The following is a 12,027-nucleotide window of genomic DNA, read 5'->3' as shown; positions in this document are numbered from 1 at the left end:
CAAGTTCTTTTTCATTTCCAGAAAATGCATTTCACAATTTTGCCATAGTGATACGGAGAGACTCGAATAAGTAACTTCCACCCGTGGTATTTGCTCTAGCTTTTGCTTTTTCCCAGAACTTCATGCAACCACAGATGGTGTGTTCTTCCTCATGTTGTTATTGACTCCGAGTGCCTGTTAACATAGCAGCCCCGTGGTTGTTTACCTTAATATAATCAATGGATTTCAACTGTAAACTGTGTCAGTGTTCTTCATGTCATACCTCCAAAGCTATGAAGTTAAAGCAACAGCAAAGGCATCTTTAACCATTTAAATATGAATTATTTTTGAACACAGGGTGTCCAGCTAAGCATTCCTAGCAAAACCTTTAATGAATTCACAAGTAACAAATTATTTAGGTTTCACATTCTTGCTCAGCATTAATACATTTTCAAAACTCAGTTGTAGAAACAAATAAGTTTTGACCACTATTTGATTTCCATAAAAACCTTCGCTATTTTAAAAAAAAGTATATAGTTTACTTAGAATACTAACAGAGTTATTTTAGTGATCATGCTGACGTCCTTATAAAAGCAAAGTCAAATTTCTGCTTCGTGCATTTCAGACCCACCTAGTATATTTGGCTTCACCTTTTCTTGGGAGATGGAAGGAGGTGATGCAAGAACAGGGATATAACTTTTATAGCTCAATCTCAAAACCCTGCAAAATTGATCATTAAAATACCATATTTAGCAGCATAAACTTCTGCTTCATGGCAAGGTCAGTAATTGGATGGACACACTAACGGCTAAAGAAAAAGCTTATGGCAGCACCACAAAACAGGTACTTCAAAAAGTAACTTAATGACTTTTGGCAATCGTGGTATTATTCTCACATTTTGATTTAAGCTTGTATGCCACTTGCATATGACAGAGGAATATGGAGATTTGTCCACAGCAATGTTTATTGTTAGTGATACTTTAAAAAAAGTTCAGGGCATCTATTCCAAACTGAAAGCTTAGTCTACATCAATAGATAAAGCTATAAAGAGAGCTAATGTAATACACAGTCATCCTTTCTGTTTAGCAGACTATTATCGTTATGCTCCACCTATCATTAAAAATAAACCACTCCCTGAGCCACCCCAAATCCCCAACCCGCCCATCAGAAATAGTTTTGCAAAGTGATCGCTGTTCAGCTGCAGACGGTAGGGAACAAATCTGACGGCAAATCCCGCTGACAAACCCCGTCCTTCAGTACCGCATACGGACCACATCTTAGCAGAAGCATCCCTAGCTGTTACAAGATCAGTGGTATCACCGTTGCTTAAAAAAAAAAAAAAAGTCATTGCTCAATAACAACCATCTGACGCAACCACTTAGAATTACCTGTTTATTATTTTGTATGGTTGTTTGGAAGCTTTTGCCAATGCCAGTATGCTGAGGTCCTCCAGAGAGAGGAAGCGTAGCTCAGCGTCAAGCAGCACGGCAGTCAGTCAAATACCTTGGCGTAACTAGAGGGGGGGGAAACAAGCTCCAACCCGAAGTAATTTAAGTCTGTCATTTTTCTGTTTTAAGCTTTTTGTCACTGCAATCTCCATCCTCCGCAGAATGTTACAAAACCTATCGTTAGCTTTTCTGCGTTTTCTGGAAATCCTCCTCCCGCAAGAGAAGTACCATACATCCACTACGCACTCCCCGTACCCGCACCGCCCTGCAAACAACCGGTGTAACCAGTTTCCAAGAGACGGGCTAGTCGGGGCAGGGACGGAGACCCACCACGTCGGCAACAGGAGCCGTTTAAGTTTTTATTCCCTCCAGCTGCTTCTCTCTCTGCTCTTCCAAAGGCTGTAGCCCTCCACCCGTGGAGCGGAGCGACCACCCATCTGTCCTCCTGCAAAGGCCGGCGGCTTCACCTAGGCCGCTGCAGCTGCAGGTTTAAGTAAATGGTGTGACTGCTCGCGAGAGGAGTCTGTATAAATATTTGGATGCTAAAAGCCAAAATGATACGACTGGCCTTCTCCCTTGGCAAAAGTAATGCTGCGCATCAGCAACTTCACTCCACAAAGGGGAGTAACGACAGTAGAACAGTACTTGGGCAAGAGCCTTTTTCTGGAGTCCTGTAACGGTTTCCATGGTTTTTACTTTTGAGACGTTCTGCATGCTGCAAAGGGCGAGAGATCCAAGAACTAATACCTATCTCCACTCCGGAAACGCTCTGAGTGTTCTCAGAACAAGCTTCGATTTTCAAGCAATTAAGCTTCCAGATGAAACAATAAACCCCCTTAAATCCTATACTCATATACTGCTAGCCAACGTCTATCAATTTAGAACACTTTCAAAGGCCATTACAAGAGGACTGGGACTGTGCCCACGCCCAAAATAGCACATCGGTTTTTACACTCATTTCCTTTCCCTTGGATTCGTAAGCCTACGGGCATTCAACTGACAGCAAAAAGAATAAATGATTCGCTAATACCAAAGTGGGTTGTATTGTTGGAGCGGTAACCGATGCGCATTTTTCCACTTTGTTTTGCTATCCTCGGTCCTCATTATTCGATCCAGCCTTGATCCTCAGGATGAGCCAGAGGAACACAGGACAGGAAGGAAGCTCTTGAACCTAAGACGCACCTTCTCATCCTTGCAAGACAGTATGATAAATTTTAGATCACATTCAGTTTGAAAAGCAGTCAGATTATTATTTCCCTTCCCCTAAGCATATATGCATTTATGTGAAAGCTGTTAGCAGTTGACTTTCAATATCAGCCTTTCTTTTTTGACTGTTTTATATCCATTTGTTACGTCAACTTCTTTTCGCACCTTATGATCCGCGCTCTGACCACGTATTTGTAGAATGAACATAGCCTAACAGAAAGTGGATGGCAAAAAGATAAACACACCGAGCTCTCACTTCAATCAGTCTATCAAAAAACCAAACCACCTCTTCATCCATAGAGCATCTAATTTTTGCGCTAGGACAACTGTGCAGGTACAGAGAAGTTATCACAGGGAATTAGGGAAGAGGAAGTTCTGTCCTCTTCGAAGTTGAGTGCTGTTTGAAAGGAGTGCCGATTTATAAGGTGGCTAGTACTTAAAATAGAAATACTAAGTGCAATCCTTCTAACAAGGACATTAATACCTTCTGCATCCCTCCTCTTCTTCACGTCAGATATTGTCAGATCCTTGGTGACAATCTAGTAACGCACCTGAAGTAATTTAAATGAGTCTTTTTTTTGAAAACGTGATTTTTTTTTCTAAAAAAACCCCATAAACCAATTTCTTTTCCCTTCATCCAGAAGTATCCATCACTGTTATTGTGTTCCAAAGTAAAGACTGAGGCTACTATACCAAACCCATAAAATCTTCTCTTTAATGCTAGAGTAAACATCCCCTTGTTTTCTACCTTGCTCCCGAGTAGCGTTTTCTCAGGTAAGAACAGGCATTCAGGGAAAAAGAAAGGCACTCCGTTGGGTAAAGGTGAATTTTATTGAAGTGATGGCCACATGAGAAGGCCAAAGCCGCATTTCCAACCAAAACACTTCTCTATTCAGACTAGCAATTCTGAAATTACTACAACAAATATATTTGTACCTCTTCATACGTTTGGTTTCTCAGCTCGTGGGCGGTAACTGCTATTTGCAAGGCTCCCAAGGGAGATATTTTCACAGTACCAGCAGTAGTAGAACTATCAGGTAGTTGAGGAAGTATTGGTGCACTGGGTGAAGCCGAGGCATAAGCCAAATGAAGCACAGGTGGTTAAGCTGCCTTCAAAGCCACTTAGTACAAACTAAGGAGAGTTTTTAAATATTCCTCCACAATTCCAGGATATAGCGTCTGTTATCAAAGCAAAAGGATGGAGGGCGACAGCCAAAGGAAGATTTACATTTAGAAAATAATCTAACCATGTATTCTCTCAATTATGCTTTGGGGAAGGAGGGTCACGAAAGAAAAAAGCAACTCTACTCTCCCATGTATCACTTCTAACGCGGGTTCCCTTTGGCCATCCTGAACCCCAAATCCAACTGGCCACATCTACGCTACAGCCTGACAAGCTCTGGTCTTCCGGCTTTCAAATGGAGCGCATTTCGCTTGCGCAGGTGGGTCTCCCTTCTGGGTAAAGGGAACATGGATGGCACATGACTCATTCCCATAGAGCCAGTACAGGTAGTTAAAAATGCAGCTACAGTGCACACACAGGCCTGTGAACTCGGAATCACTCCCATTTTTGGTTTTTAATTAATATATACTCTGCATAGTGACAGTAGAGTGTCTTTTTTTGGTTTGGTGGTTTTTGGTTTTGGTTTTTTTTTTTTTTTTATTATGCCCTCTTTAAGCTTTGGCTGAAGGCAGGCTGATAGAAGAGTAAAATTTGGTCCTAAGCTTGTAAACTCTTTGGGCAGGGGTTACATTTTCTGGGTAACATCCCACCAAAATATGGCACCGTAAAGAAAACAAACAAACAAAAGAACCAGAAAGCAAAGTCAGCACTGTGCTCTTCCAAAAAAGAGCACCACAGTATATCAAGAAGCAGCAATACCAGTTACAATTTTAAATTGCTTTTTGAAAGCAAGTCACAGCTACAATGCTGTACATTACAAATGCAAATATATGACATACAAAAAGGTTTCTATGCAAAATAATCCTGCTTCCAAGTCCACATTCTTCTATGCCATTTACTGCAAGTGCATATTAAACTTTGATATATTTGCCTACAGACAGTTTATTGCCACAAGGGTAAGTTCTGGCAATCTTAGCAACAGAACACAGTTTAGTAGCAGTTATTAAAATATCTTTACATTAATTAAGATCTTAATCTTCCATCGTAAAAAAAAAATACATATAGTAATGCAAGAGGTGTCCACTACATTCGTAAGTACAATACTTGAGTTTTACTAAAAACAGTGAGCATGCAACTCAGACCTGAAAGAAGTCAATAAGCAACTGGTATTTAATATAGCCAGTGATGTATGTTACTTGCATGCATTTATTCACAGCTTACAATGTTAAATAATCTACAGTTCTGAAATACGTGCATTTTAAAAGCAACTTGTCACAGCTCATTAGAGATGGCTGAGCAGATACTGTGCAGAAGAGACTAGATCAGGACAGCTGTCTTACTTAGTTCAAACTCAGTTTGCAAAGTCGTACCCTTCCACTCATATGCTTCCATTGTTAAAATCACAGCAGGAGAATGACTTGCGCTTATTTTTATGCATATTTCAAATCTCTCCTGTCACTCTGTTTTGGCATTCTTTTGAGTGACACTAACCAAATCCAGCTGTGAATAAGGAGTTAGAATTCAACATCCGAGATTTGGAGCAAATCGTGAATGCCGAAGATATGGTAATCGTTTCAAAAGCAAATGCAAGAAAGCCTAAACGTAGCCTTATGTTTGCTATCTACATTTCCAAACTACAGATGCCTAAAAGGCTCATCCCCACACTACCATTTATCAGTTCTGTGATCTGAAAGTCCACAGAAAATGTTTTCACTGGTAGCACAAACCATAAAGATTCCAGTTAGAACACATATCGGGGCGGGGGAAGGTGCTTAAGACTGTGGAAAGGAATTAAAACATCTAAATAAAGCCTGCTGGCTTTGTTGATTGTGTACTGAAATATATACAAGAAGCAAAAAATTAAACCAAAAGCACAGTTACTGAACACTTTATTCTCAACATGTGCTGCCTTTCTGCTGTTCTTATGTCCAGATTAATCTCAGTCCCGAATAAGGTTAATATTAAAGGAATGAGCATCATTTCCTCAGAGCCTCAACTAAGATAGATAGGAAAGAAAGAATACTATTTCACATTGGTATGTATACCGGGGAATGATTCACTATAAAACAGCACAGAGAGCATGAAAACATGAGTGAAAAAGATGGAAAGACTCTTGTTGGAAGGTAAGCAGGGTTTAAAAACGTGTGTACGCATTTTAATAACTTACAAATAAATTAAGATGGTGAAAGGCAGCATGGACTAGAAAGGGGAAAAAGAAGACTGAAGCTAAAAAAAGATGTTGTGTTGTTAACAGAAAAAGTAATTCTAAGGCAGAGATGTATTTTTCTTGGAAAAAACCCAAACATTCTTCTGAATAACCTGGAACAGAGATTATCTCATCTATGCGTAAGATTTGTGCAAATGACGTGCAAACACAGAGAAGTGAGAGAAGGATATAACATCTTCAATCATTAGAACATTTAAAAGATGCATCTATTGACAAAAGTTCTGTCCTTTTCTCTCAGAAGTTATTGTTAGGGGTCTGACCTCCAGACTCAGATTCTTCTTTAGTGTCTTCAATATGACTAAGTCAGTATGAGTAGTCTTTTCATCTAAGTATAGGCATCACGACAGTAATGAAACATTTCTTCCCAGTCTTGAACACAAACTTCCAACCTCAGGTTAAAAAGCCATAGCTTAAGCCCTTTCTCCCAAAGCTTCAGCTCACTTACGACCTCTGATTCTTGGTGTACTATCCCAAGACTTCCACAGATGCCATTAATCTCTACTACAGCACCATGCCCCAGGTGTGCCAAGCATTATATTTCATTACAGTCTTAGGCACCCTCTACATTTTGTGGACTGCTGCCTTCATATTTTCAATCCAGCTTTTGCAAAAAAAAAAAAAAAAAACCCAAAAAACCCAGACTAAAAATTTAATCAAGTCAAAGCAGAAAATGCCGTTTCTGTTTCTTAATGATCTTACGTTTTGTAAGCATCACCAGAGAGGAAATAACTCAATTTTAATTTCTTCAACTTGCAGAGAATAACACTAACCATATAGATTAGCAAGCTGACGAAACTATGTGAAAGAAACTGTAAACACTTTAAAATGCTTTAAGTCTAAAGTCTAGTTATTGCAGTTACTATATTAGATCAAGTTTTTTAAATCAATATCAAAAGAGCCATCACAGGTTTGTCAAATTCTGTTTCCAAGCAATTTGCAATTAATTTGTCACTTCTCATTATACTTCTGATCATCAGCTTTAACATTTACAGGAGGAATAGTTCACTGCTGTCAGAGCATAATATAGAACAGTCTTTCAGAGCTACTGAGGGCTTCTTTCTTAGAAGAGCCTAAAAAGCTGAAAATAACACACAGAAATAAAACCCTGTAGTTCAATGCTACAACACCAACAGATTGTTCTTCTACATTAAGATTTCTCTTTCGGCAACTGTGGAATGTGTTTAAAGATTCAGCATTTCCACTGTCTCATCGAAGTCCTGACCAGCTGTGGAGGTATGAAGCCCACCCAGAGGGCCGTGAGGTACTCTCTTCCTCACCTGAAGGAGGAAGAAAAACATACAATAAACTTAGTTTATTATGTCAGACATTGCATCATTTGGTTACATGACCTTGTTTATGCCCCACCTCTGTCCTTTTTCAAATGCTGCCCTCGTAAACTTGTTGAGGAGGTAACACTCAATACTCACTCTTCGGCTGCCATAGATATGTTCATGGATTTTATCACCAAGTCCATTACACTTTGGGTACTTAAGGATGTTTTAAAGAGGCCATTTATCACCTTTCTCCAGAAAAATCCAATCAGTGTTCATTAGAGTGCCAGAACAACATCAAAATGCTATGGACTTAATTTACATCTCATCTTTCCAAACACAAAGCCTATCATGGAATGCAGTACTTTGCCACTTTCCTTATTTATATGATTTTGTTCACAACTTCTAAGTGCTTATATACACACACGGTACTTACTCTTTGTATTAATTTTAAAATAAAGTATAGATCAGTTGCTGATGAAGTACAAGAAGCTACAGGTTGTTATTGAGAAGTGACAAACAATACCTTAAAAAGTGTTTTTAAGGGGACAAACGCTCAAAAAGAGTATTTGAAGCGGAGCCAGAACATTATTATACAGTCAGCTCTTGGGTTAATTTCTTGCAAAGGCTTAACTCTTTTTCTTTGCTTCTCTAGTTCCTTTAGTTCTTAAACAAAAAGCATATTTTCTCGAAGACATTTTTAAAGTTAATGTATTGAAACTAATATTAGATCTGCAGTACTGCCTTGAGAGGACCACTTTAATTATCTTTTTAGAACATCTACCAAGAAAGCGATTCATTTATAGTAACCTCTATTTTAAGGTCACTTTGACAGAAATCTTTAACTCTACTCAAAACATGAACACATTAAATTTTTACAACTTACTATCGTCTTCCTAAAATGTGTATGTTTCAGAAGAAATTATATTTTACCTTGATTTTATTTATTTTCTTGGGTATTTGTTCTGTTTTCAGAAAACTGAATAGTAACTTCCCAACAGAGCAAAATGGTTTTATGGCTAGCTCACTGGCATTATCCTGCTAAGCTCTGTTTTTCCTCAAAGGTTTACAAAAAAGAAAGCAAGCACAGAACTTCAGTTGCCTTTATTTCCACTTTTCGTTTTTTTGCGACAATGTTTTGAACGCCACCTACCTTGGGCAATTGCAACTAGCTTCCCCTTCTCTTCAGGGCTGAGCTGCAACATGGTGTCTATTACTGGGAGCAGCCTTTCTTTCTCGCTTCCTGATTTTAGAAATATGAACTGCAATAGAACATTCTTCAAGTATTCTAGATTAGCCACAGACTTTTCTCTCTCTTGATTTCTTTCCAATCTTCTTATTTCATTTTTAAGAAGCTGCAAATGAGGGAAAAAATATGCAATATTGTTTGTTTCATATAATGAGCAACTGAACAAAAGTCTTTTGAAGAGCTAAAAAGCAAATTATGCAGCTTGCTTCAAAAAGCATAATGTGTGCATAGCACATATTCTGGACAAAAATCCAGTGAAACTTGAACCTGTGATAATGTTTTCCAGAAACAACAACTTTTTATTGATCAAAACTAACCTTTTTTGATAAAATCTGTGCAGTAGTTATAATGATATACAGTACTAACTATTCAATTTCAGTGATAAAGAGTTGAACAGTTAAATAAGCAACGTGGATCACAGATTTAACAATATTATCATTCATTAAGAAACATTTTATAAAAGAAAGCTTAGCATGTTTAGAGAATATGCTAACTTCAAAGATGTTTTCAGAAAACTCAGGGAGGTACAATCAAATCAAACCAAACTCTGTTAGTACACGTATCTCTAAACATGTATCTTCTTTTAACTTAAGACAGCTAAAAGGGGTTACAGGAAGAGAAACCAGACAATGCTTCCCTTGGGATTTACTGCTTTTGTCTAAGTGAAAACAGTAGAGGCACTTTACTAAACATTAAACTTCCAAACTGTTGAGGGTTTTTTTTGTAGCAGCTTTTACTCTCCCCTCTCCACCGACTAGAAACTGTGGGGAAAAAAAACCCCAAAAACTGAAGTCAACTCTGAAAGCGCTAATTAGTCCTGTGGAATAAAAGCCCTTCCAAAATTAAGTTTTGCATCACCAAATTTTTATAGACTGGGATTTTCTGAAACATATTTGGTGTTAAACATTCGGTCTAAGAAACAGACCATAGAAATTAGAGCTGTCCCCACATTTCCTGCGTGTCTGCTAACCTTTATTTGTTCCATTAGGATTGCATTGGTTGCTTCTGATTCACGAAGTAATTCATTCAAGTGATCAGCACTCTTCGCTGTTGTGTTTAGTTTCTGAATCAGCTCATCCTTGGTGAGTTCTGTTTGCCACTGAGATGGTTCTGCAATTAATTGGGAAAGAAAACTGACAGAAGGAAAAAGCACTTGCATCTACTTTATACTAACTTAACACTAGGGCTTGATTAATGTAGTTTCTTAGAAACAAAATCCATGCAAAGTCAGATTGCAAAATTAACAGGCATCATTGCTGCTACTGCTGCATGCTTGTTTTGTGATCTATTTTTGTATATATATTAGAAGGGGATTGGCAAATCAGTTCTAAGTACATCAGGATACATGGTTTTCATTTACCCCTTGTTTCCTACCCATAGATGGAGATTTTCAACAGTTCTCCACAAAGCATTCAGTAGACTTTTAAAACATGATTAGATGCTACCATGTATTTTCCTACTTTTTGGGGGACTCTTAGAACATTGCTCTTCATGCTGGCTTTCATTTTCCTAGAAAAAACTACGACTAATTCCTGTTCTAACAAGCCACATTAAGATGAACATTTTATCCTTTCATTAATGCGAGTTAAATCAGCACTTAATTGTCTCTAGTAGAGACTCGTCCAGAATACAAAAAATTCTGTAACTATTCACTGACTTGCTCATCCAGTCTTTTCCCTTTAGAAAGTCACAAATATGACATCTTTAAATCACTAAAACCTGTAGCAACATTTTATTGTTAGTCCTTAGTCAAGGACAAAACTCCTACAGAAATTCAGGAGAGTGTAAACTCAGTGGCATTTAAGTAGACTTGTGTCTTGCACCTAAAAGCATGAAAACACAACGTTCTCAGATATTTTGAGGGCACAAACTTCTGCAACTTACGTAGGCAAGTGCTTCAAAAAGCCACGTGTTCTACCTACCGAGTTTTGCTTCCGGGGAGTTCAGAAGTTGTTCCAAGGATGGTACATAGGTGCTGCCTGAAGAGATAGACTCTGTGTCCGTTGTTTCCATGCCTTCTCCCTCCTCCCTAGCTACAGTGTGCACATCGAGAACAGGAAGGTCAGTGTTTCGACGTTCTCTTAAGTTCTTCGTTGCTGGATTTGAAACAGCTGGACCTGAAAGATACTTACTGATGTTTGTCATGAAAATTAAATTGGTAGGGTTATTTCATAGGTGTGACTGTCTCAGATTGGAGAGCAGTACATAAAATAGTCTTCAAAAAGCAGAAGGAAAGGCAAAGAAAAGGGAGAAAGCCAGACACACGCATAACATTTATAATCGAAAACGTAGCCTTTCACCTCCAAATGACCATTCCAGTCAAAGCCTGTTTCTAAATCCAAACTTGAGTGGCAATTTTTATTTCAGTGACTATGAAACCTTCATGCAACTCTCCCTGAAGACGTGTTGTAGCTATGACAAGAGTGTCAAATGTTTTTAATGCAAAACAGAATTAGCTTTTCTTTCAACCAGTCCTGTGGGAGGTGTAAATTCTTCTGGTTTAATACTGTGTGCACTATCCTGCTACTTCAGTAACATATGGAAAGAGTAACTTCTTAAACTGTTACTGCTGCTTGGCAAACGTCCAACTACATCCTAATTAGTAACTTTACAGATATAAAAATAGCACTTGAGCTTGAACACAGTAAAATCTTAAATTAGAGAAGGGATCAAATAGCAAGTATACCAATAACAAATGTTGTTAAAACAGCTTTCAATACACTTTTCTTTAGCTTTACCCCTCAATACTGGAGGTAGAGGGCCAGTATGCTCCAAAATCTGAGACAAACTGATAGGAAGAGCACCGAATATTTGCAAAGTAATTTCCCTCCATCTGTCTGACAATGCAGGTACTGCAGAAGAGATAACAGTGATGCAGATTCTAGAACAGAACAGAATAGTTCCAGTTGGAAGAGACCTACAACGATCATCTAGTCCAACTGCCCGACCAGTTCAGGGCTGACCAAAAATTAAAGCATGTTATTAAGGGCATTGTCCAAATGCCTCTGAAACACTGACAGGCTTGGGGCATCGACCACCTCTCTAGGAAGCCTGTTCCAGTGTTTGACCACCCTCTCGGTAAAGAAATGCTTCCTAACGTCCAGTCTAAACCTCCCCTGGTGCAGCTTTGAGCCATTCCCACGCGTCCTATCACTGGGTACCAGGGAGGAGAGATCAGCACCTCCCTCTCCACTTCCCCTCCTCAGGAAGCTGTAGAGAGCAATGAGGTCGCCCCTCAGCCTCCTTTTCTCCAAACTAGACAAGCCCAAAGTCCTTAGCTGCTCCTCACAGGACATGCCTTCCAGCCCTTTCACCAGCTTTGTTGCCCTCGTCTGGATGCATTCGAGTACCTTAAGATTCTGAAAGGACAGTAATAACAATAACACGTTCCTTACTTGGTATCAGTGGATTAATATGGTATGCTGCAAATTCTCCAGAAAAAAAATTCTGGTGTATTACAGAACCACACACTATAAGCATGTTTTAGATTCAGACTCAGGTATGCAAATTTGTATCTAACCCCA

The 12,027-nt window shown here is 38.8% G+C and overlaps 1 protein-coding gene across 2 annotated transcripts in view; it reads right to left on the bottom strand.

Annotated features, from left to right (window-relative positions):
* Positions 1-3,445: 3,445 nt before the first annotated feature.
* Positions 3,446-12,027, bottom strand: part of GCC2 (GRIP and coiled-coil domain containing 2) — a 32,110-nt gene continuing 23,528 nt past the window's right edge. The window contains exons 20-23 of one of the 2 annotated variants that reach the window (XM_076360179.1): positions 10,426-10,620; positions 9,474-9,613; positions 8,408-8,609; positions 3,446-7,260 (exon numbers count right to left, since the gene is read on the bottom strand). In XM_076360179.1, the coding sequence (XP_076216294.1) occupies positions 7,190-7,260; positions 8,408-8,609; positions 9,474-9,613; positions 10,426-10,620 (608 nt within the window). In that variant the 3' untranslated portion in view covers positions 3,446-7,189. The remainder of the gene's footprint in view (positions 7,261-8,407; positions 8,610-9,473; positions 9,614-10,425; positions 10,621-12,027) is intronic. The other variant, XM_076360189.1, reaches the window with a different exon arrangement.

The sequence above is a fragment of the Aptenodytes patagonicus genome, chromosome 1 (assembly GCF_965638725.1).
Source record: "Aptenodytes patagonicus chromosome 1, bAptPat1.pri.cur, whole genome shotgun sequence".
Classification (NCBI taxonomy): domain Eukaryota; kingdom Metazoa; phylum Chordata; class Aves; order Sphenisciformes; family Spheniscidae; genus Aptenodytes; species Aptenodytes patagonicus.
Note: the sequence above shows the minus strand (reverse complement) of the source record. Positions and strands in the feature narration are given on the sequence as shown.